This window comes from Oryza glaberrima, chromosome 3, assembly GCF_000147395.1.
Source record: "Oryza glaberrima chromosome 3, OglaRS2, whole genome shotgun sequence".
In the NCBI taxonomy this organism is placed as follows: Eukaryota; Viridiplantae; Streptophyta; class Magnoliopsida; order Poales; family Poaceae; genus Oryza; species Oryza glaberrima.
The window spans coordinates 32,066,901-32,089,472 of NC_068328.1; the positions used below are offsets into that span (position 1 = coordinate 32,066,901).

General features: G+C 46.4%; 2 protein-coding genes across 2 annotated transcripts; one reads left to right on the forward strand and one right to left on the reverse strand.

Moving 5' to 3' along the window:
• The first annotated feature begins 865 nt into the window (after positions 1-865).
• Positions 866-13,159, forward strand: LOC127766528 (nuclear pore complex protein NUP1-like). The gene is given in 17 exon segments (XM_052291588.1): positions 866-1,336; positions 1,924-1,970; positions 2,122-2,223; positions 2,516-2,686; positions 3,443-3,730; positions 3,866-3,952; positions 4,299-4,997; positions 5,089-5,576; positions 6,138-8,096; positions 8,173-8,205; positions 10,202-10,752; positions 11,196-11,339; positions 11,461-11,613; positions 11,737-11,852; positions 12,120-12,287; positions 12,409-12,633; positions 12,761-13,159. Coding segments are annotated over 17 exon segments (5,682 nt in total). The 5' UTR covers positions 866-1,017; the 3' UTR covers positions 12,893-13,159.
• Positions 13,160-14,491: 1,332 nt separating this feature from the next.
• On the reverse strand, positions 14,492-18,140 carry LOC127766527 (fasciclin-like arabinogalactan protein 16). Its single transcript, XM_052291586.1, has 2 exons — positions 16,486-18,140; positions 14,492-14,916 (listed from the first exon to the last, which is right to left on the reverse strand). Exons 1-2 carry the CDS (start codon positions 17,837-17,839, stop codon positions 14,843-14,845), a joined length of 1,428 nt encoding a protein of 475 aa, XP_052147546.1. The 5' UTR covers positions 17,840-18,140; the 3' UTR covers positions 14,492-14,842.
• Positions 18,141-22,572: the final 4,432 nt, after the last annotated feature.

Genomic DNA, 22,572 nt, shown 5'->3' on the forward strand with positions numbered 1-22,572 from the left:
TTTAGGTAGACCGCTCCGCGTGCGTCGAAATGGTTTTTGTTTCATGCAACTCGGCATTTACAGGTCACCTCTGGATATTTGACCTGTTTTTTATACATGTAAGGACGTCGGATATAACACAGACACTATTTGTGAATGCGAGTGCATACATGCTTGGAATCTTATGAGACTTATATGTTCTTATCGGGGTTTTTGCGTTATCGCGATACCCGGTGTTATCAATGGGCACCTATAACAAATTTCTTCAAAAATTGTCGATAACGGTTCTCAACGCGTAACAATAACTCCTACTAGCTAATAGCTAATAATTGTAATCGATAAGGTAAAACCGGTTCTATTTTTAAAAATTTATCCTAAAGTACAACAGCTAGCCATCTTAATCTCTAAAATTTATCTTAAAATATAACTTCTCCGGCAGTCTTATTATCTTAACCAATTATAACCATCTTACACGCACTTTTTTTAACTTGACCAATCAAGACCATCTTAATCACCATAAAAAATACAAAATTGTTTATATTTTAGGACGGATGGAGTGTTACACATGCTACAAATATAGTGTTTTTCTCAAAAATATGAATTTTACAGGATTTTCGTACATAAAATTTCTTCAAATTTCTCCGTCTTAAATGAGACGACTTAATAGTAACACATAATTTCCCGCTAAAATCCTGGTGGGGCGTAACGGCTCTAGCCTAGCCGGCCCCGACTCGAACTCGAACGTTAACCGGGGGCGGCGGTTAGTTAAGCTTGAGGAAACCGAAGGCGGGCGTACGAAATACGTATTCGTTGTCAGCACGCGCCCCGCGCCTACGGCTAGCACCAAAAGGGAAGGGCTGCGAGGTACACGGGCCTCCTCGCGAGTCGCGAGAGCCCTAGCCTTCCACCCCTCCTCTCTCTTTCCCCTCTCCAACCCGCCTCCCTCTCCGCGCCGCGCGCCTCCTCTCTCTCTCTCGCTTCCTCGCCTCCGCGCCGCGCCGCGCCGCGCCGCGACACCGCCTCTGCCTCCGCGGGGGGATGGAGCCGAGCCCGTACGGAGGCGTCGGGGGGAAGATCCGGCGCCGCCCGGCGTCCCGCGCCGCCGCGACCCCCTACGAACGCCCACCGGCCGCGGCCGCCGCGCGCCGCCTCGCCGCCGCGGCGGCCGCGGCGGCGGCGGAGGCGGAGGACGCGTACCCGCCGCAGGGTGGTGGTGGTGGTGGTGGGTGGGTGTCGAGGCTGGTGGACCCGGCGTCCCGCCTCATCGCCGGTGGCGCGGCGCGGCTGTTCTCGACGGTGTTCCGCAAGCGCCTCGACCCTGCGCCGGCTCCGGCCCCGCCGAAGTCCACGCCTCCCGGTGAGCCTGTGGTTCCTGTACGCTCCCATCTGGGAAGACTCGTGCTTGCTCCGCGGTTCGTGCTCGTTAGCTTTGCGCTAGGGTTTCAGTCATCCAGGGCGTTCTAGGGTTTAGCTCAGATTAGCTGGCTCCTACTTCTAGTCTGATTGATTTTAGCTATAAAATTGCTATCCTCCTTGATATGGAGCAGTAGACTCGTGATGAAAATGACGCTGTTCTACAATGGAAGTTTAGTGTGGAGTTTCATCACCTCCTATTTGTGTGTTTTAACTTTAAATCATACCAGAGTGTCCCATTGTCTTATTTAAAACCATAGCAGTGTACTATTTGCTTGTCTGTCCCAAAGACTAGAAGGATTTGATGCTCCAAGGTAAAAACATCAAGTGTAGTATGATGAATGTATTTATGCCACTTAAAACAATCTTAATTCAGTGTAATATCCGGTCTTTTTATTTTTATTTAAAACCATATGGAAAGAATACAGTATGATATGGTCTTATTTTGTCTGCCTGTAGTATTACCTATTGATAATTTTGTGCTTGGCGCTGCAGTACGTTACTAATTTTATAGTCGCTTCATGCATGCAGGAAGCGATAATGAGCCAAACCAAGGCTTACCTGAGTCAACACAAACTGTAAGTTATAACCAAGTGCTTGCAAAAAAAAAAAAATTCGGTTGTATTGTTTGGCAAATTGTGCTTTATACTTTTGGTTAACCTATTATATTCCGCTTGGTGTTTTTTTACCCTTTATTCCTTTATATTTATATAACAAAATCTGATGCAGGGTTCAAAACCAATCCTCGAGAAAGGGAAGAACCCCACTGGTGCATCGGACAATAAGGCATTGTCTGAAGTAGAGCACTTGTTAATGAGGAAAACATTCACAAGGAAAGTATTTTTCATATTAATCTTCTTGAAGTGGTACTTCCATGATAACTGATTTTTTAGTTAACCAGTGAGGTATCAAACAATGTTGATTTACCCCCAGTGTAATGGCTATATTGGTTTTGTGATGTTCAACTCTTCTGTTGACAATCGTTGGAGGATCAAACATTGTTGTTCTCTTTCCTTTTTTGCTGGTGTCAACTTTTTGGGGGTCCTCTTAAAATTCTAAACGACAGCATCTCTTCTGTCCCGTGCTTTTTAAGCTGCCAATGACAATGTGATTTTGTATCAGCAGGGTTGAGTTTGACCGCCTTACAGACTTACTGCGTGCAAGAACTGTGGAGTCTGATTTGTCTGCACCGGCAGATAACCTTGATAATAAGAATGAAGCAAGGAATACAATGGATGGTATAGGAGGCTCCACATCACATGGGATGGCTGCAGATCATTCTATTGCTGCTGATGTAAGTAGTTCTTTTGGTCATGAATATTTTTTATTCTAAATGCTAGTCCATGAATTCTGGATATTGGATAAATCTCCTCGAGCCAACAAAGAAAATTTAATCATACCTGGCAAGCGCTGAAAGTTTATGTTGTTGGTACTGAGGCATCTGTAGTCTGCTGGTTTGGTTTGTTTCTAATGCCAACTGATATACTGTATTACCCTTTTTGCCATCTTCCCATTATGGAAGCTCCTTTTATTGTCTGATTCTTTTAATCCTTTTATTGTCTGATTCTTTTAATGCAAGGTAGGCTGTAGTTCCTAAAGTAGCCTTCTTGTTACTTGAACTCGTGAGTGCAAAAATATTTTTCGGGTGCACACATGTTAGATGCTGCATTAATTGCTGAGAAATGCTGATTTGGATTTGTTGGATCTGTCATTTTTTTTAGGCTTGATTGTGCATCAAAGCTCTTTACTGACCTTTTAATATGTTTAAGTGCTAGCTATATAGGATATGTGCAGCTAAACGGCCCTTTTTGCAGTGTTGGTATGCCATATGATTGATGGATTCAATTCCTACAAATTCCCATGTTACATGCATAAAAGGCAGTGGATTTTACCTTTCGTTTCCATGCTCCATCCAACTACCATATTGCAGCTTTGCTACTTAGGTTTTTCAGTGTTTTTATTTAGGAAAAAAGCAAGCAAGTGTGTCCTTTTATTCAACTTCCTTTGGAACTTTAGTCTGTGTTTAATTTTATTTCTGTTTATTTTGTAGGATCCGGTTTGTGGTGCTAGTTCACCCGCAGAGCTCGCAAAGCAATATATGAATTCCCGTTATTCGAAAGAAAACCGACCAAACAGTTTGCGGAGCCAAGTACTCCTGAAGAACAAGGCAGAAGCAAGCAACATTGCCTATGATAGAAGGAGACCTGGAGGACCATTTGTGCAAGAACTGAGTCAATTTAGCAATGAAAACTCTGAGCTTCCTGTGAATGGCTATGTAACTCCAGGATTACATGGGCGGTCAGCAATATATAGAATGTCCTGTTCCCCATTCTTTAAGGTATTGTGTTTACTGCACATAATGTCAAATCATTCTCAGCCATGTTTTCATGTGTTCTCAACATGCCATACTGATTACTGGCGCTCGAATTTTTTTCTTGTTCAGTATAATGATGCTCTAACACTGATCTCACAGGGACCAAGCTCTTCCAATGATATAAATATGTCACCGTTTTCATCATCTCAGACACGGGCTAATAGTTTGGTTTCTGGCTGCAGGCAGGTAATTTATTAGCACTTTATGGAAACATATACTGCATTATATACAGTATATATTTTAAATTTGCTATACACTTAGTTGAACAAGTTCATGTTACTGAGAAGGTGTTACGGTTGAATAAACTGTCTAGCTATTGAGGTTCTTTTCTTTTTCTTATATATGTCTGTATCGTTGCAAATGCAAAGCATATATGTGGTATAAAGTGCTGGTCATCATGGACTTGATAGTGTGTTGTGTCGTGGCAACATCTTTAGACTTGCAGGGTTTGCACCACTGAGAACATTCTCCATGATATATGATCTAAACTAGACATACCAGAGCTTCTCTTATTCCTATGTCTCCCTAACAGGTCTTGAAACGAAGAGGTGCCGAATTGGAGAATGAGCTTGGATCTATTGGTCCCATACGCAGGATTCGCCAAAAGTCAAATATGATGTCTACTTTTAGAGATGCTCGCTCGAGCCCGCGAGGAAACTTTCTTCCCAGCCGTACAATTGGTTCAGATTTGACCGATGGCGGTTCACCCATTCGGGATTCACCTAGTTCGAAAAGACTATTGCTGGGGACGGGTCAATCTGTGGAACCTGCAGAAGCACGTAGGAATGATGAAGATGGTAAAATTTCAAGTGATAATGTTCTTGCTGCGTCACCTCAATCAAACAAGATGGCTGAAAAGATATTTGAGCAGCTTAATATAATAGTCCCATCACCAAAAGAGAAGCTGTCTCTTCCACAATTTGCTGCTGGGAATGCAAGTTGCTCCATGTCAAAACAACCTGTTAGGCAAGGCAATGAGCCAAACGGGACGAGTGACCCTAGTAGTTCCCAGAAATTTCAACCTATGGATAGTGTTAAGCATTCCCTTGATCCAGAACTGAATGGTTCACCATCGAGTAAAGACAAGCTGAGAAAAGATGGATCATCAAAACTTCTGTCACATTCATTTAAGGATTTAGGCAACAAAGACATTAGGTCTGATAATGTTGCTCTATCTTCAGTTGCCGCTACTACATCAAGCAAACCGGGCTTTAAAATGGCTGTTTTTGAGGTATGGGGAAAGTTTACTCTTGGTTCCTCGAATTATATTAAACGCTCACTCATGTCCTGAGATTATTCTTTATCACCTTTTTTTGTTGCAGGATCTACCAGAGTTTGATGATGACCAGGAGGCTCCTATCCCATCGAAAAATTCAATGGGCAAGACTGAGGTGAAGACAACTGATAAAAAAATTGATCTGAAGAAGGAGCAGAAAGTTGAACCAATTTTATTCAAACAAAAAGTTGAGTCAAATTCAGTGCAGAAGGCTGTCAGTTCTCCAGTTAGTGAAAAGCCTATAGCATCCGCATTGAAAGATGCCCGTCCATTAGGCTTATTTTCACCTAATGACCCTGAAAACAGGGCTACTCATGATGTTCCTTCAGACAACAACAATGGTTTCAAATTTCCACATGTACCTTCTGGCACCCTTCTGGAGAGTTCTGTGTCACAAGTGCCACTTGCTTCAAATAAAGACGATAAGCTGATCAGTGCATCATCTTCTATATTTGGTCTCAAGCAGTCCAGTACACCAGATTCAGAACAAACAAACACTGCTGATGTAAAAACAGAAGCAAGACTTGGGGAGAGGTGATTTTCTTGGCACTCCCTATTTCCCTTTTTCTCCTTATTAATTGTTTGCACTGGTCATCTTCTGGAAGGAGGAAGAGTAAAAACTATAAAACAAAGACAACCCAGTATTTGAAAATTCGTTTTTCTTCAAGTGCTTGCAAATTCATTTGTTACTAACACATAACCTGCTAAAAAGAATGTTCATTCTAGCTATTGACTTGAGAAGTCCCTTATGGTTTTTTTTCTCACAATGACATGACATGTATGTAAAGGCTGAAGATCCTGTACAGTACTCTTGTTTAACTCGGTCATAATTTGTATATACATGTTAAGAGATGGTACATTTTATTCCAAGGGTTATTTTAGTAGGATGGATCGTAAATATGTAATTGAAATGCATGTACAGCCTATCAGGATATTCCTTTTTTTTTTCAATCTTTGATTACTTATTTGCTGTTTGGAGGAATTTTTTGGAAAATAACATAACAGGGCTTTAAAATAGGATATCCCTTTTGTAGTGTAGAATTGCTTTCTATCTATGGAGTAACCGCTTATGTTTTCTGCTATTTATGTTTCTAGTGTCACCAAGCCCACGACATTGGACATCACTAATTTGGAGGGAGGTAATGAAAGAGAAAGAACAGAAGATGTCCATAAATCATCAGATAAGGTATTACCCTCGGCTGCTCCTTTCCACTTTGCATCTGCTGCATCAACTACAGCAAGCCTGAGCAATGGTTTCTCACTGCCATCATCATCAAAGTTATCAAATGTAACACCAATTGATAAGCCTGCAGTTAGCTTGGCTCCATCCACTGTATCGACCACATTTGCTCCATCCAGTACCAGCCCACCTGTTTCATCTCCAATCCCTGCAATTCCGACATTCAATTTTGGTTCAAGCACTTCAATGGTGGCAGCAACTAGATCAGATAGTACAAATACAGTGGCAAAGCCAGCTAGCAGTTTATTGTTCGGTACTGGGGATGCTATAGCTGAAGCCAAATCTACTGCCCAGGATACAGCCAACAAGGCATCATCAAATCTAAGTACCACTCCTATTTCTTCAAATATTTCAAGTTCTCCAGTCACATCCTCTTCTGCTTTCTCAAGCATAGCAACATTTTCATCTTCTACGGTTGCAGCTTCAAATGATGGAATTGCCTCAACTACTTCTGCCTCAACAGCACCTTTTACATTTTCGAGCTCAGGAAACAACACTTTTGGGTTCAATTCCCCAGCTCAACCTGCTGGTTTCAGTACATCTGTTGATGGCAGTACCACCCAACCATCTGCCACCAGCACGATCTTTGGTAGCAAACTGCCACAGTCAGAGGGCACAATGTCGCAGCCATCGAAGAGTTCACCTGTTCAGTTTAGTTCACCGTTTCAAACTGTGACCACTACCACAGGAGCTTCCTCGTCTGGGTCTGGATCTGTAGCTTTCGGAGTAGGAACAGCCTCAACTGGTTCTGGGATCACATCTTTTGGAACCGGAGCATCCTCATCTGGGCCTAGCACAGTGTCTTTCGGATTAGGAGCTTCCTCATCTGGAACTGGTGCTCTGTTATTTGGAGCGGGGGCTTCCTCATCTGGAACTGGGGCTCTGCCTTTCGGAGCGGGAGCTTCCTCATCTGGAACTGGGGCTTTATCTTTTGGAGCAGGAGCAGGAACCTCCTCATCTGGGCCTGGAACTGTGTCTTTTGGAGCTGGAACCTCGTCTGGGCCTGGAACTGTGTCTTTTGGAGTGACAACTTCCTCATCCGGGTCTTTGTTTGGTAATTCACCATTTGGATCAGGAACTACTTTCTCTGGCCCTGGAAGTGGATTCGCATTTTCATCTCCTAGCTCTTCTGCTGGGTCATCTTTAACTATGGCCAGCACAAGTATGTTCAGCACCAGTTCTACGGCTTCATCATCCCCTGCTTTCAGTAACCCATTCGGTTCAAGTTCATCACCTCCCAGCATGTTTACATTTGGCCAATCGGCTTCTTCAGGAGGAGGTTTTTCATTTGGAGCACAGTCATCTCCAGCTTTCTCCTCACAAGCTCCAGTTTTTTCATTTACCTCAGCAAGCATGAATTCATCTACTCCGCAGCCTGCTTTTGGGATGACAAATGCCAACACATCCTTCGGCATGGGATCTCCTGGAAATGATCAGATGAATGTCGAAGACAGCATGGCAGATGACACTAACCAAGCAGCACCAGCACCAGCACCGATATTTGGTTCCTCACCATTTGGGCAGCCTGCTAGTTCACCCGCTGCTCCAGTTTTTGGTGCTCCAGCAGTCCCGTCCGCCGGAGTTTTCCAGTTCGGGGGCCAACAAGGTTCCATGCAGCAGAATGCGGCATTCCCGCCTGCCGGTGGTAGCCTAGAGTTTCAGGGTGGGAACTTCTCTTTGGGAAGTGGTGGCGGAGGCGGCGACAAATCTAGCAGAAGGGTGATCAAGGTCAAAAGGAACCCAAAGAAAAGATAAGACGCTCTGTTCAAATGTGCATTTCATGGTGCCATTTTGGATCTGCCTGGCAACATGTCGTGATCATCAGAGCGGGACTACGACCATGGTTCGTATGGTCATACAAATTTTCCAGCGTCAGCACAGTTTTCGCAGCATCACCCGGCTGGCTTGTAAACCCCAAGGTCAGTAGTGTATTACCACTCAATTATTCCTTTCATTGGCAAAGCCGGATTGCATGTTGTTGTATGCCTGTGCTATTGGAGTGTAAAATAGAACAAAAAAGAAGTGTATCCCGAGGTGTAATTTTGTTCTCTTTTCCCTGCGCATCTGCTGTCTTATTTGCCTCCGATATATTTGGCTCGGAGTGTAATGTACACTGTTGTATTTGTTCTTTTTGTTTACATCCGACATGCCCAGAACTCCCTAGTATAGAATCTCCCTAGTTTATCAATCTTCAAATCCCACTGAGTTTTACATCCTGCGTGCTTTACATTTCAATGTAGTTTAGTTTTCTTCTATTGTTTAGTGTGGTATGATATGAGCTGTTCCGTGATATCTAACTCCACGCTGTCTTGTCTCCATTAGAAACGACTTCTTTTTATCCAATGTGCCTGACCAGTTCTTTCAGAAAACCTATCAACACAAACGTTGAATTTACAAACCATAATCAACTAGTAGAATCAGCGTTGCATGTCGCAGGCCGTTGTGTGACTGGGACGTTACCGGCCACCTGCCGCGTGTGAAGTGATGCTCTCTCCCTCTCTACCTACACTGCTTCTTGGATGGTGGTGATGATGCGATTTGGACTTTTGCACAGGAGCACGACCTGGTCGGCCACCATGCCACACGCGCTTTCCCCTTCGCTCTCGCATTTGCCATTTCTTTTTTCGCGATCACATTCGCGTTAGGCAAGTAGTTGGGCAAGGAAGAAGAAACATGGAAACAACACGACACAACAGTACGCAAAAAAAAAAAAAACTACCCCGCCCCTCCACCCCCCCCCCCCCCCCCCCCCCCCCCCCCCCGCGCCCCGCGGCGCGTTCGGCGCCCCCACTTCGCGCCCTCTTCCTTCCCCGTCTTCCCGTGCCACGTCCAAGTCACCGCATGATCCATGGAAATGAAAACCTGTCTAAATCATTTGCTCCTTCCTTAACCACCTCTCCTACTCGTGGATTTCTTTTTGTTCCTTTCTTTCTCCTCTCCTCTCTTCGTACCCCCTGTCACGTAGTTCTTGTTTACTCTTTCCATTAGGTGTCACAGGTTTCTTCTCCTCTTATCCTTCCTTTCCATCGGTTCTTGTACTTGGTGGTATACCCCTAGCTGCTCGCCTGTGTTAATTTGGTTGGATTGGGAGTTTCTTGTTCTCTCTTTAGCCTTGAGCGATCTTGGTTTCTTGCAATTAGCCTTTGACTGCTTCTTCTTCTTCCACTTGCCGCCGGCAGCTAGAAGTGGTCCATCGTACCAACCCTTTCGTCCTCATTGAACCATTCCGCCTCGCTCCCAGCTCCATTACTAGAAGCACTAGAGCTAGCGTGAATGCGTGATCCTTGATGCGTAGTTAGCAGCTAGCTCCTGCCCCCAATCTGCCATCTCCGCATTGCGATTTTGAGTTTTTGAGATTGTAATTTGCGAACGATCTCGGTTGTGCTGAGAGCTTAGCGTTGACTTCGATGGGTGCATCGCGTTCGATCGCCGATTCTGATTTGGTCGCGTGATCCGGGGGTGATCGGTGATTATCTCCGAGCGGGAGGGGAGATCGTCGCTTGGCGCGGTTGCGCTTCGCCGCGCGGAGGGAGAGACATTCGCGGCGTAATCCGAAGGTGTTTGTTGGATCGAGGCGTGGTGTCCGAGAAAGATTCGGAGCGGCGGCAATGGGGAACACGTGCGTCGGCCCCAGCATCAGCAAGAACGGCTTCTTCCAGTCCGTCTCCACGGTGCTCTGGAAGGCGCGCCAGGACGGCGACGACGCGCTGCCCGGCGCCAATGGCGCCCCTGACGGCGGCGGCCAGGGCCGGTTGCCGGCGCCGCCGCCGCCGACTTCCGACGCGCCGCTCGCCGTCCAAAACAAGCCCCCCGAGCACGTCAAGATCGTCTCGACCACGGACACCGCCTCCGCCGAGCAGGACGCCTCCAAGTCGAGCGCCGGCTCGGACTCCGGCGAGGCCGCCAGGACGCGGCCCAGGGTGCCGCCGGTGAAGCGCGTCTCCAGCGCCGGGCTGCTCGTCGGCTCGGTGCTGAAGCGCAAGACGGAGAGTCTCAAGGACAAGTACAGCCTGGGGCGGAAACTCGGGCAGGGGCAGTTCGGGACGACGTACCTGTGCGTGGAGCGCGCCACCGGCAAGGAGTTCGCCTGCAAGTCCATCCTGAAGCGGAAGCTGGTCACCGACGACGACGTCGAGGACGTCCGCCGCGAGATCCAGATAATGTACCACCTCGCCGGCCACCCCAACGTGATCTCCATCAGGGGCGCCTACGAGGACGCCGTCGCCGTGCACCTCGTCATGGAGCTCTGCGCCGGCGGCGAGCTGTTCGACCGGATCGTCCAGAAGGGGCACTACACCGAGCGGAAGGCGGCGGAGCTCGCCAGGGTCATCGTCGGCGTCGTCGAGGTGTGCCACTCCATGGGCGTGATGCACCGTGATCTCAAGCCCGAGAACTTCCTCTTCGCCGACCAGACGGAGGAGGCCGCTCTCAAGACCATTGACTTTGGTCTCTCCATTTTCTTTCGCCCAGGTGAGCGAATCACATTTTCTTTTCCTTTTTTCTTTTCCAGAATGGCGCATTGAATTTAGTATCTATAACTGTTATAACAAACAAGATTTCCAATCCATTCAAGAAATCACACTGCATCTATGGATAAGTAGAGAATGAATATGGCCTAATCTTTCATGTACTGATTTGATCTTTAGTGAATCTGAAGTTCTTGAGTTTCAGCATTTGTTTTTGGGACAACTGCATTATTGTGCTTATGATAGTACTAATACTGCTGTGAGATTTTATGCTTCAGAACTTAATTTCCTTTACCTACATTTCAAAGTTTTCAACACCATTTGTTTCTGCATAAGTTCTGCAAAAAGTTTGGCTGCATATCTTTACCATTCTGCAGTCTGCTACCATATCATTCAGATGAATTCATTCTCCATTGGGTTTCTACTCATATGCCATTCTTATTCCAGGTCAAGTATTCACTGATGTTGTTGGTAGCCCTTACTATGTCGCGCCAGAAGTTCTGAAAAAGAAATATGGTCAAGAGGCAGATGTCTGGAGCGCTGGTGTGATAATTTACATCTTGTTGTGTGGTGTGCCGCCATTTTGGGCAGGTAAGAATTTTGCTGATTTTTCAGTCAATCACAAAACAATTATACTACCTTTCGTGACAAAATGTGATGTATTTTGATCCGAACTCTTGTACTAATTAAGCTCTCCATTGTTGTGAATCAGAGAACGAGCAGGGTATATTTGAAGAGGTTTTGCATGGTAGACTTGACTTTCAGTCAGAACCATGGCCTAGCATCTCTGAAGGTGCCAAAGATCTCGTAAGGAGAATGCTTGTTAGGGACCCGAAGAAGAGATTGACAGCTCATGAAGTTTTAAGTAAGTTACTTGATTAATTTTCATGATATATTCCTAAATGTATTCTTCTAGCTATTTTAGTAGTGCAGGGCTGCAGACCATGAACAGTGCAGTCTGATTTACTTGGCATTATCATCTTTTCAGGGCATCCATGGGTCCAGGTTGGTGGTTTGGCTCCTGACAAGCCCCTGGATTCTGCTGTTCTATCTCGTATGAAGCAATTCTCAGCTATGAATAAGCTGAAAAAGATGGCTCTTAGGGTAAGTATGACTTGGACACAAATTGTTACTATATTTCTGATTTCTCTATGAAATATTTTCCCAATATTAGGATAGCACCATCTTGTCGTTGGCCTTTTGTCCTCATGCACCAAAGGAAAATCTGTTTGGAGTTTAGCTCATGCAAGATACAGTACATAATCATTTTAAAAAATAAGTATCCAATGTTGTATTAGTTGGAGAATGTTGTTCATCTTGAATGGTTCAATCATACTTACCTGCATGTCCTGATACCTTTGTTGATTCCAGGTCATTGCAGAGAACCTATCTGAAGACGAAATCGCCGGCCTGAAAGAAATGTTCAAGATGATCGACACAGACAACAGTGGACAGATCACCTTCGAAGAACTCAAGGTTGGTCTGAAAAAAGTCGGTGCTAACCTCCAAGAATCCGAGATCTACGCACTCATGCAAGCCGTAAGTTCTTAAGCAATCTACCAATTCCGTCGAGTACTTTTACGGTGGTCTCTACTGGTCGAAAACATCAAAATTGCATTTGTATCTGAATTCTGAAATGGTATTATTATTATTATTACAGGCAGATGTAGATAACAGCGGCACGATAGATTACGGTGAGTTCATCGCTGCAACTCTGCATATGAACAAGATCGAGCGGGAGGATCACCTGTTCGCGGCGTTCCAATACTTCGACAAGGACGGCAGCGGCTACATCACGGCCGATGAGCTGCAGCTCGCCTGCGAGGAGTTCGGCTTGGGAGACGTTCAGCTCGAGGAGATGATCAGAGAAGTCGACGAAGACAACGTCAGTAAAAAAAAAAAAAAGAACCTACTTTTCCATTCCATTCTGATCGAAGCTAGCTAATCACATTGCCTGAAATGCTTGATCTGACGGAACTTTCGCTGTTCTTTTTCGTGCCTTGTGTTTGCAGGATGGTCGCATAGATTACAACGAGTTCGTGGCGATGATGCAGAAGCCGACGATGGGGCTCCCGGCGAAGAAGTCCGGCGGGCTGCAGAACAGTTTCAGCATCGGCTTCAGGGAGGCCTTGAGGATGTCTTGAGAAACAGCCACTAGAGTCAGTCACACACTTGTAGAGGCGACGACAACGAGATCGATATGTTGTCTTCCATAGGGCTGGTAATTTCGAAACGGGGAAAAAAATGGCTGGAGGAGATGTGCGTGTACGTACAGGCGTAGAGGGGGGTGGGTCACTCTTGGGTCATTGGTTCGATTGTTTTCTTCTGACGTTAAAAATACAAGAGAGGTTTTTCGTTCCTCGCCGCCGCCGTCGTTCATGTGATAATCCTTGGCCCCCTCGATCCCCTGCGCGCGATGCCATTCTGGTGCGTGATTTCGCCGTGTGCTACCGTGTTTTCGGCGGGCGGAGCGGACGAACGCGCTGTACCGTCCAACCGCGCGGCGTGTGCTGCAAAGCGCGCAATCGCTCGTAATAAAACGGAGCTCCGATCGCGAGGGCAAACGCCGTGTGGGGGACAAGGGCAGACACGTGAAATGAAGCCATTTTTTGTCCTTCCTGGGTTATTACTTCCACTTCTTTCTCCCAGCGGAGCGGCACGTTGGTTTCGGAGGCCGTGGCACTGTCGCTTTGCCCATCAATCCGCCCGCCCACGGGCGCAGATGCAGAGATACTACTGGACTGCTACGACTAGTACCCGTTGCGCTGCACGTCCTGTCGGGACCACCACCAGACTCTGACCTTCTGCACGTTGTAGTAGTGTTTAGCGTTTACTGTAACTCTCTCAAGGTGAATCTACCACTACAAGGCGATCACCTGATGCAGTGGTGGGCAAGTTATGCTTCCTTGCTAGTACAGTATTATAGCAACCTGCAACCTCATATAAGTTGTAGTAGGCCACTCCTCCCTCCGTCAAAAAAAACAAACCTGAGTTTCCATATCCAACGTTTGACCGTCTATTATATTTAAAAAAATTATGAAAAAAATTAAAAAGACAACACGTATAAAGTATTAAATAATGAAAATACTAATTATAAAAAAATTTCATATAAGACGGACAGTCAAACGTTGGATACAGAAACTCAGGGTTTGTCTTTTTCTTTGGTCAAACATTGGATATGGAAACCCAGGGTTTGTCTTTTTCTTTTGGACAGAGGGAGTAGTAGAGATGTTGTGGTATTAGGGCACCCGCAATGGTTATCTATAGGCTCTCTATAAGATATACATATCAGCATATTTTTCTAGTTGAAAGAGATTAAATGAAGAGAGAGAGCAAAGCTATCTACTAACCTGGAGATAGTCTATAGAGAAAAAACGAAGCAATGGATTAGAGAGCTATAGATACCCATGTAGACATACTATTGAGGTTGTTTACTATTAATCTAGTCTATTACTGAGATGTACATGTTTTATATTTTATAGAGAGCACCTTACTTTATCATTGCGGGTGCTCTTATACGAAGTCAATTCACATTAGCTGTCACTTTATTTCATTAATAACGACGTCGTTGCTTCTTAGTTGGAGCATCTATAGTTTATAGTTCAGCAGGTACATCGTGTATTCATGTTCTCACGCTGATTAGTCCGCTGTCCCGAACGAATAATGCAGGCCTGTACGTCCAAATGACAAATCATAGCCTAATAATCTTCAGAGAATAAGATTCGCATAAATGATTAGATCTATAGAAGATGCAGAATTGATTACTAATAGCTTTAACACCAAGGATGCTGTGATGTTTAATTGTTTACTCGGCATTCTGTCAAAACAGAAAAAGAAGAAAAAATGACGGAAAAAAACATATAAAAAAACGCTCCTATACACAGAAGATCTCGGTCTTCAAGTATGAACATTTTCCTGCCTTTTTTTTTCAGACACCAACAGCCACCAGATTACATTCCCCACCTGATTTATTATTCGTAATAATAAACAAAAATAAAAATAAAAAAAACAAATGGTAATGTGGACGGCTCCAGCACAGTCCATCACCTCATTCTAGTTCGTGTTTCGGTATCATGAGATCAATCTTTCGCCGTCTACTGGCAGCTTGCGAATCGCAATCGCTGACCAAGGATGCCAGCCATTTGGCACGTTGCTTCTAACAACTTGCCTGCAGTATTTTAAAATGAACAAAGCATAAGATTATTATTATCAATGTGTGATTAACACATAACGACACTGGTGTTATACTGAAGGGAAAAAAAAGCTAGAAGAATATGAGGCTGGGGAGTCAGACGATTAATGTTAGATTATGTATCATTAGATACCCTGTCAATTCAACATTGGGTGCCTATAAAATTTTTGGCATTTTTGTTGTTCTCAAGATGTGGCAATGGCTTCATGTAGCTTGGACTCAAAGGATACAAGTAGTAAGCAATAAGCTCAAATAATCTAGACCAGGCAATAGCAATATCTAATGTCGAAATCACAAGACAACTGAAAATTTAGGTCATGAATACCCAAGAAATATACTGCCATATAGTTCTATAATCAGCATCACACCACGTTGCACACCTAAATGAACTAATCAAGAAAAGGAATATCACCAAGTGATCAAGGTTCACAGGCACCAGGGTAGTTTATCTTACTCACGAATCCACAATCCGTGGCCACCCAACCATTTCTATGGAGCAGTATATATATTGCTGCTCACTATCATCTAATTCTTGAGATTAAAATCAACATAAGTTTTCTTCAGATCATGACAACTTATAGATGCTTGGCATACTTTTTGAGCACAGGTCTAGGAAAATCGAGGGGATTTAGATTGATCTTAACTATCTATATATGACCTAGATCATAGAAAAATACATCTAAGACAAAATTTTATCTTTAACATACATATGTAGGTTTTCTACTTCTGTCTTTGTTTTCACCAATCATAGTCCAAAAATAGCTCGCTCTAACATAAGCAGCATTCGCATACAAAGGCACACAGTTTAGCAATTGCCATCCCTCAACCCATAACCAATCCAATCAGGCTACTACCATTCCACCAAACTCTAGTAACAAGATGTGGCAAAGGCTTAAGCATGAGCCTTTTGATGCTTTGGGGGAAAGAAAAGCTGTTGCTCATGTGTCACGGGCAGAGCACAATTCTTGCTTGCAGTCCCAGGTACAGTATCAAGAGATGGTAAAGACAGTAACCCACCAGCACACGCACAATTCTAATGTTTCAGTTCACAATCCAGTGCTAATATCACAGACCAGCCAGCTATGTGTAATGGCCTGAATAAAATGTATAAGTGCATAGACACCAAAGAGAATGACTGCAACTTTGGTAGTATTACTGACCACATAGTAGCAAGTGCCCAAACGGGCACCGACAGGCCATATGCCATTCAGAACGGCAATAACCCTAATTGCTTCTATTTTATGCCTAAGCCTTCGTCTTTATTCCGCCCAGTACACACCACCCACCAATCGATTAATTAATTAATCCCCGCCGCTACGATCAGAACACTTACCGGTAGCACTTACCTGTTCCTACCGGTGAAGAGTAAACCCTCACACTGGCAACATTACTAGCATCAACCCGCATTGACTTAAGCAATTGCATAAACAAAATCATCTCCTAACCTCCCCAATCTAGGTTGTGAACTGTAAATTTCTATGGCGGATTTGCACGATTAATAATTGAGTAGAAAACGCAAGTTCAGATCTGAAGAGAATGGCTGACCTCTCCGGAGTTTGTTCTTCTTGCGAGTGCCGGTGACGGCGGGCGCCCTCCTGACCGGCGCCGTGTCCGGCGCCGTCTTGGTGTCATCCGGCGGGAACAGCACGGCGTCAATGCCCTGCACTGCGATCCTGCCATCCGTGTAGATGTCCGGGTCGAAGAGATACGCCGAACCCTCGCCATGGCCGAACTTGACTGAGCCGTCGGCCTCGCGCGCCACCACCTTGTGCGGCAGCCGCAGCGTGTCGTAGCGCACCTTGCCGAACCGCCGCACCGCGTTGTACATGCTCTCCTCGGTCTGGTACTCCGGGATCATGTGGTAGTACAAGATGTTCTCCGGCGAGCCGGGCTCGCTGAGCTGGTCGGTGGTGAGGCGCGCCATGGCCTCGTCGTTGGGCGCGAGCACGGTGAGCACGTACCCCTCGGAGACGAGCCGGCCCATCTCGGTGGCGAGCGAGGTGAGGTTGACGAGGATGTCGGCGAGCTCGTTGTAGCCGCCGTACAGGAGGAGGGTCTGGATGAAGTCCTTCACCTGGCTGTGGCCGTCGAAGTGGTGCTTCCCGGAGCCCGGTCCAGGGGCAGGCGCCGGCGCGATGGATGGGCCGGGGGCCATGGCGTCCCAGATCGGAAGCACCGGGGGCGCGCCGGGTGGCACGGGCGGCGCCGGCTTCTTGAGGCGGTGCGTCCTCGGGTCAACCTCGGGCGCGCCAGTTGGCAGCACGGCGGAGATGTCGGCGAGGCTGCGGCGGCGGTTGAAGTCCTCCTGGACAGAGCGCGGCACGAGGAGGCGCTCGATCCCGTGGATGACACCGTCCGGCCTGAGCACGGCGTCCGGGCGGGTGACGGCGGCGTGGGCGACGCGCATCGCGCCGTCGTTGGCGGCGGCGGCGAGCTCAACCTCCTCGCCGGAGAGCGTGGGGTGGGAGACGGCGGACCAGGACCCGGAGGGGAGGCGGGCGGGGAGGACGTGGAAGAGGAGCAGCGACTGGAGCGACTTGAGGTTCCTCGGCTCGAGCAGGAAGCGCTTGAACTCCGGGTCGAGGTCACGCTCCAGCGCCTCGTTCCGCGGCGCGAAGATGGTGACGTTGTGCTTGCCGACGGCGTCCTCCAGCGTCTGGAGCAGCAGGGCCTTCTCCACCAGCTCCGCCAGCTCCGTGTAATGCGAGTCCAGCAGCGCCACCAGCACCGAGTTCGAGTTGATCCCCGTTCCAGCACCAGTGCCAGATGTTGTCCCGCTACTAGCCGCCCCATCGGCGGCGGCGGAGGGCAATGTGGGTTCCTCCGGCGCCGTCTCCGCGGCCGCGCCGGCGAGAAGAAGGAAGAAGAAGACGAGGGCGCCGCGCACCGGCGCGCCCATCGCTGCGGCGGCTTCTCCTACCCGAATCTCTCCGGATGCGGCTACGGCTGCTGCTGCTCCCACCGCTCTGCTACTCTGCTAGCTACTCTCCACCACTCTGGTGGTTCGGCGAGGAATGAATTGGGGGAATGGGGGAGAAAGGAGAAGAGAAGTAAACTAGTAATGGAGGAGGTGGGTGGTGTGAGCTTTTCTCCTCTTTTTCTCACTTTCCCCTCCTTTTTTACTCCAACGGAAGAGAGAGAGAGAGAGAGTGAGGTGTGTGTGAGCTTGCTTATAAGTGAAGAGAGAGAGAGTGAGAAGGGTTGTCGAAGTGGAATAGTGGATGCGAGGCCGAGGCGAGACCGCGAGACGAGGAAGGAGAGGAGAAGACGACGCGGAGTCCGTGGTTGGTGGGGGCAGCGTGCAGCGGCGGCACAGGCTGGCGGGTGGAGCCGTGGCGAGGGGCCAGCAGCAACAAGTGTCGGTGTGCAGCTGTGCGTGCGTGCGTGCGCACAAGGTTCGCCTGCCGTAAGCAAGGAAAGCGTGGGCAGTGGGCATTTGGTCGCCCGCCGCTCGCGCCTTGTCTCGCGGCTCGCGCGCGCGCGCGCGGCGTATGCAACATTTCGCCGTGCCCCGCCCAGACGCCCAGCAGCGCAGCGCGAAGCCGAGCCGCGAATATTTCCGCGGGTTTCGCCCGCTTTCTGCCGCGCGCGCTGCCTTGCACGGAGACACAGTGCAGGCGTGCCTGGATTTTTCACAATTTAGTCCTTTTAAAAAACTTATTTCGTAAATAGACCTCAAAAAACTTAAAATGGTCTTTTTTGGCGTCAGAATGGCTGGCGCCGTGATCCAACTGGACAGCGCCAGCCACTCTGGCGCCGTACTTCTGCCGACGTGGTGGGGCGGTGCTAAAGTGGTGGGGGAGGGCGGGTGGCGCCCCCCCTTCCCCCACCATTTTTCCTCTCTTCTCCTCTATAGTGTAGAGGGGAGAGATGTCCAACAATTTTTTTTATTTGTTTTACACTTAGGAGCATATAAGAACCAACCATAGAAAGAATAAACTTAAATGACGAAATATGTGACTTGTAGAATTTTCTAAATCTCTACCGAAAATAGGTGTCATTTATGTGTCATTTCTTAAAATAGGCGTAACTTTCTCATACTAACTCGAAATCAGGCAAATAATATAACCACACAACATCTACAGAAAAAATTACATCCGATTCTCCCCCGTTTTGCTGGGTTCGGCGAAATTAAAATATCCAAATTTTGCTTGCAAGATTGTGTTTTCGAGGCGAGAAGCTTTTCGACAGAGCTTTGGAAAATTCTACATGCCACATATTTCGTCCGTTTGAGTTTATTTTTTTAGGGTTCGTTCTTGTGGGTTCCTAACTGTGAAAAAAAATATCAAAAAAATAAAAGAAAAATAAAAAAAAGTTGCACATCTCTCTCCTCTACACCAGAGAGGATATAAGAGAAAAATTTTGCAGGTCACATATTTTATCCATTTGAGTTTGGTTTGTATATCGTTGGTTCTTGTGTGCTCCTGATCGTGGAAAAAAAATCAAAAAATAAAAGAAAAATAAAAAAAAGTTGCATCTCTAAACTGTTTAAGTAACTTATGGCTATCATTTTCATGTGGTTATATTTTGAGTTAGATTAAGCAATTTTATTTAGTGGTAGAGTGCATTATGTTTAACATGCTGACCAAAGGGTTTTGCTAAAAGAGTTATGGTATAATTTGGTGAAGGTCCAAAATTTGGTATGTTGTTTCCAGACTTTTAGCTAAGTTGAAGGATTTATTACATATTCCGTTTGAGTTTAATTTTTTTTTGGTTTGCATGTATGTATCGTGATCCTAAGTGTAAAAAAATATAAATAAATAAATAAAAAGGGTCAAGATTGGAAACGAGGTGTGGGGGGGGAGCCATGGTGGCGCCTTCCCCTGCCACCTCAGCACCGCCCCGCCACGTCGGCAGGAGGACAGTGCCAGAGTGCCTGGCGCCGTTCAGTTAGAGGACGGCGCCAGCACTTTGGTGCCCTAAAAGGAATCATTTGTAGGATATATTTTTTTAGAGGTCTATTTTGTGAAATAATTTTTTTAAAAGGACTTAAATGTGAAAAATCCAGGCCGGCGTGCCGGTCTGGGGACCGGACAGTGATGAGTTAAAGCCGGTGAGATCCGCGTGATGGATTCGTACAATCGTACTCGGGTGAAATGGAGTAAATCCTGTGGTGGATACAGGAGTTGAGTACAGGGTACAGGCCTACAGGGTGAGTCCGAAAGGAGAGGTTAAGGAGCTCACTAATGAAAGTGGCCAAGTGCGTCGGTTAGGTCCATATGCCACCGGAACCGGATCGTATACGGATGCACCTAACTCTAAACGGGGTGTTATCGTGTTGGAGAATGGAGTTTTTTTTTTTAAGAACTTGGAGAACGGAGTTAATCTTTAATTTCTGAGGTCAAACAGGAGGCGCCATGTGCGTTCGCGATGTAATTAAGACGCACTAACAGCTCCCTCGAGTGCACTCGTGCTTAATACTTGCAGGCTTGCATGCTGCCAGTCAATGCAGAGCATAGTGCGTTCACAGATCCAAATGTTATACTCCCTCCGCTTTCATTTTAATTGACGCTTTGACAATAACACGCTCTACAAGATATACCTTTGACCTTATTTTTCTATTATAATATATACAATAAATAAATGCATGTTTATTTTTATTATAGTGTTTTGAAAGACAAATATATATATGTTTTTCTAGTTTCTTTAAACTAAATATTTTTAAAGTTATTGATGGTCAAAGTTATAAAAGTTTAACATCAACCTTATTCAAACGTCAATTAATATAGAATCAGAGGGATTATTTCTCCTGTCAGGTGTATCAAACGGGTTAGGTTATGCATAATCAAATGGCCTCCCCCGGAAAATCCATTCGGAGACAGCTATACTAGCATCTCGTGATCTTGCATTGTGTTTACAAAGGACTAATGATATACAGTATCGATCTTCCTTTTTCTTTTCTCCTTTCCAAACATATCTTCTTCTTGGCATTCATGAAAAAGAACACTATCATGGTGAGTTGGATGGTGTATTGTCCCACGGTGGTATGACCATGACTTTCGGTGTTATGCTAACATGTAGCTTCGCAGCATTGATCGTGATTTAATGATAGATCGTTGGATGGTCACCGTCGCCAAATCGTGCTTCAATTCGTCAATGAGCCAACGCCCTGAAAAAAGTAAGACGTACAGAGATCACCGTACGGCCGCTTCATTAGCTTTCACACAATCAGATATCATTGTTGCTTTAATCCACTTCTTGAAATCATCGTTTAATTAATACGATCAGCCTCCATTTTTCTCATGTGGTAGTGTCACTTTGTATCACAAGGTATTAGGAGTACATCCAGCAATCAATTATCGGTAGTCACTCACTTTTGGTCGTTTCAATCGTCGGATTTTATTGTGTTAATGTCCGGGCAATAACACGTAAAGTGAGCCGTCCAACTTCTGGTGGATTTGGCCTGACGCGTCGCCTTTTTTTGTATGACGTGGGTTAGTCTCCACGCTAAGCTACCGGACGATCTACAGTTCAACCCTTCAGTTTTTTTTTTAAGATAATGGAATAAACCCTCCAGATTTATGACAATGTTTTTTCCGATTTCTGATTCCTCCAATAGTTCGATGCTGGTGGGCTCGTTTATCACTTGGGCGGCTATTCTCCTTCCCGTCGTTAATTAAGCTGCATCCGGAAGCACAGCACCGGATGTACGCGCCAGATTGACGTGCATGTTCCCTCTACCTGGCACTTTCACCGGTAGCCTGTAACCCTTTTTACCCTTTCATCTGCAACGGTAGCTCGTAAGGATACACGTATACACATACGTATGCCGTGGTGTCTGTCACCTTTGAAGCCAAGTTTTCTGTGACATCTCGTCTCCCCCGGCCGGTCGCTGCACCACCGGAGATCAGTCGTAGGGTTCACCAAACTGTTTTAAGTGTGTTACTATCACCTTATAGTTTGGTGGTTATAGTAAGATCGATATATTGTGATTTTAAAAACTAAAAAAATTACTATACATGATAAAGCAGCCGGTCCAAAGTACTGACCCCGCCACGAGCACGGCACGGGAAGAAATTCGGAAGAACGGAAGAAAGAAAGGCGCCGAGTCGTTTCGTTGCGTGGATGCACCAGCTGCCGCGTTGATTTCGCGCGGGGCGTCCGCGTGTGGTGCGGGGTCGCGTCGTCCTCGGCTCCTCGCGCGCGCGAGCGAGAGACGAGAGAGGGTGGATTCGTCGGTGACTCGGTGTCGGTCGATGGTTTCATCCGCTGCGGTTGCCGAGACGGGAGCGAGCGAACACCGTGCGTGCGTGCGTGCGCACCTGGTTCTCGTGAGCAATAAGCTGGCTACGGCCTACGGGCAGCGCACACATGACGCATGCTTGGTTTTGTTGGTTTTTGCTAGCGAGACCTGGCTGTGGTGTGGCTGCGCTGCGCACGCACATGGAGTGGAGTTCATTGGGTTGAGGTTTTGGTCTGGGGAGATCATTGTCATGTGAGGGGCTAATCTCCGCGAAATGTTTGATGCCAAAGTTAAAGAATCACGAATCACGCATGGGTCATGGGACAATTCTGAGAAACTCTGATCATCATGAAAGCGAGGGCATTTGGATGGCAGATTTTTCTTTTCGGAATGTTCACGTGCTAGTACTGTTTTCTGTATTGTTGACTACCCCAGCTTGTAGAAACCTT

Bases quoted from the DNA above. Each gene is read 5' to 3' on its own strand.
- LOC127766527 (XM_052291586.1), bottom strand. From the start codon at position 17,839: ATGGGCGCGCCGGTGCGCGGCGCCCTCGTCTTCTTCTTCCTTCTTCTC. The intron at 14,917-16,485 runs GTCAGCCATTCT...AAAATACTGCAG, and splicing joins GAAGAACAAACTCCGGAGAG to GCAAGTTGTTAGAAGCAACG.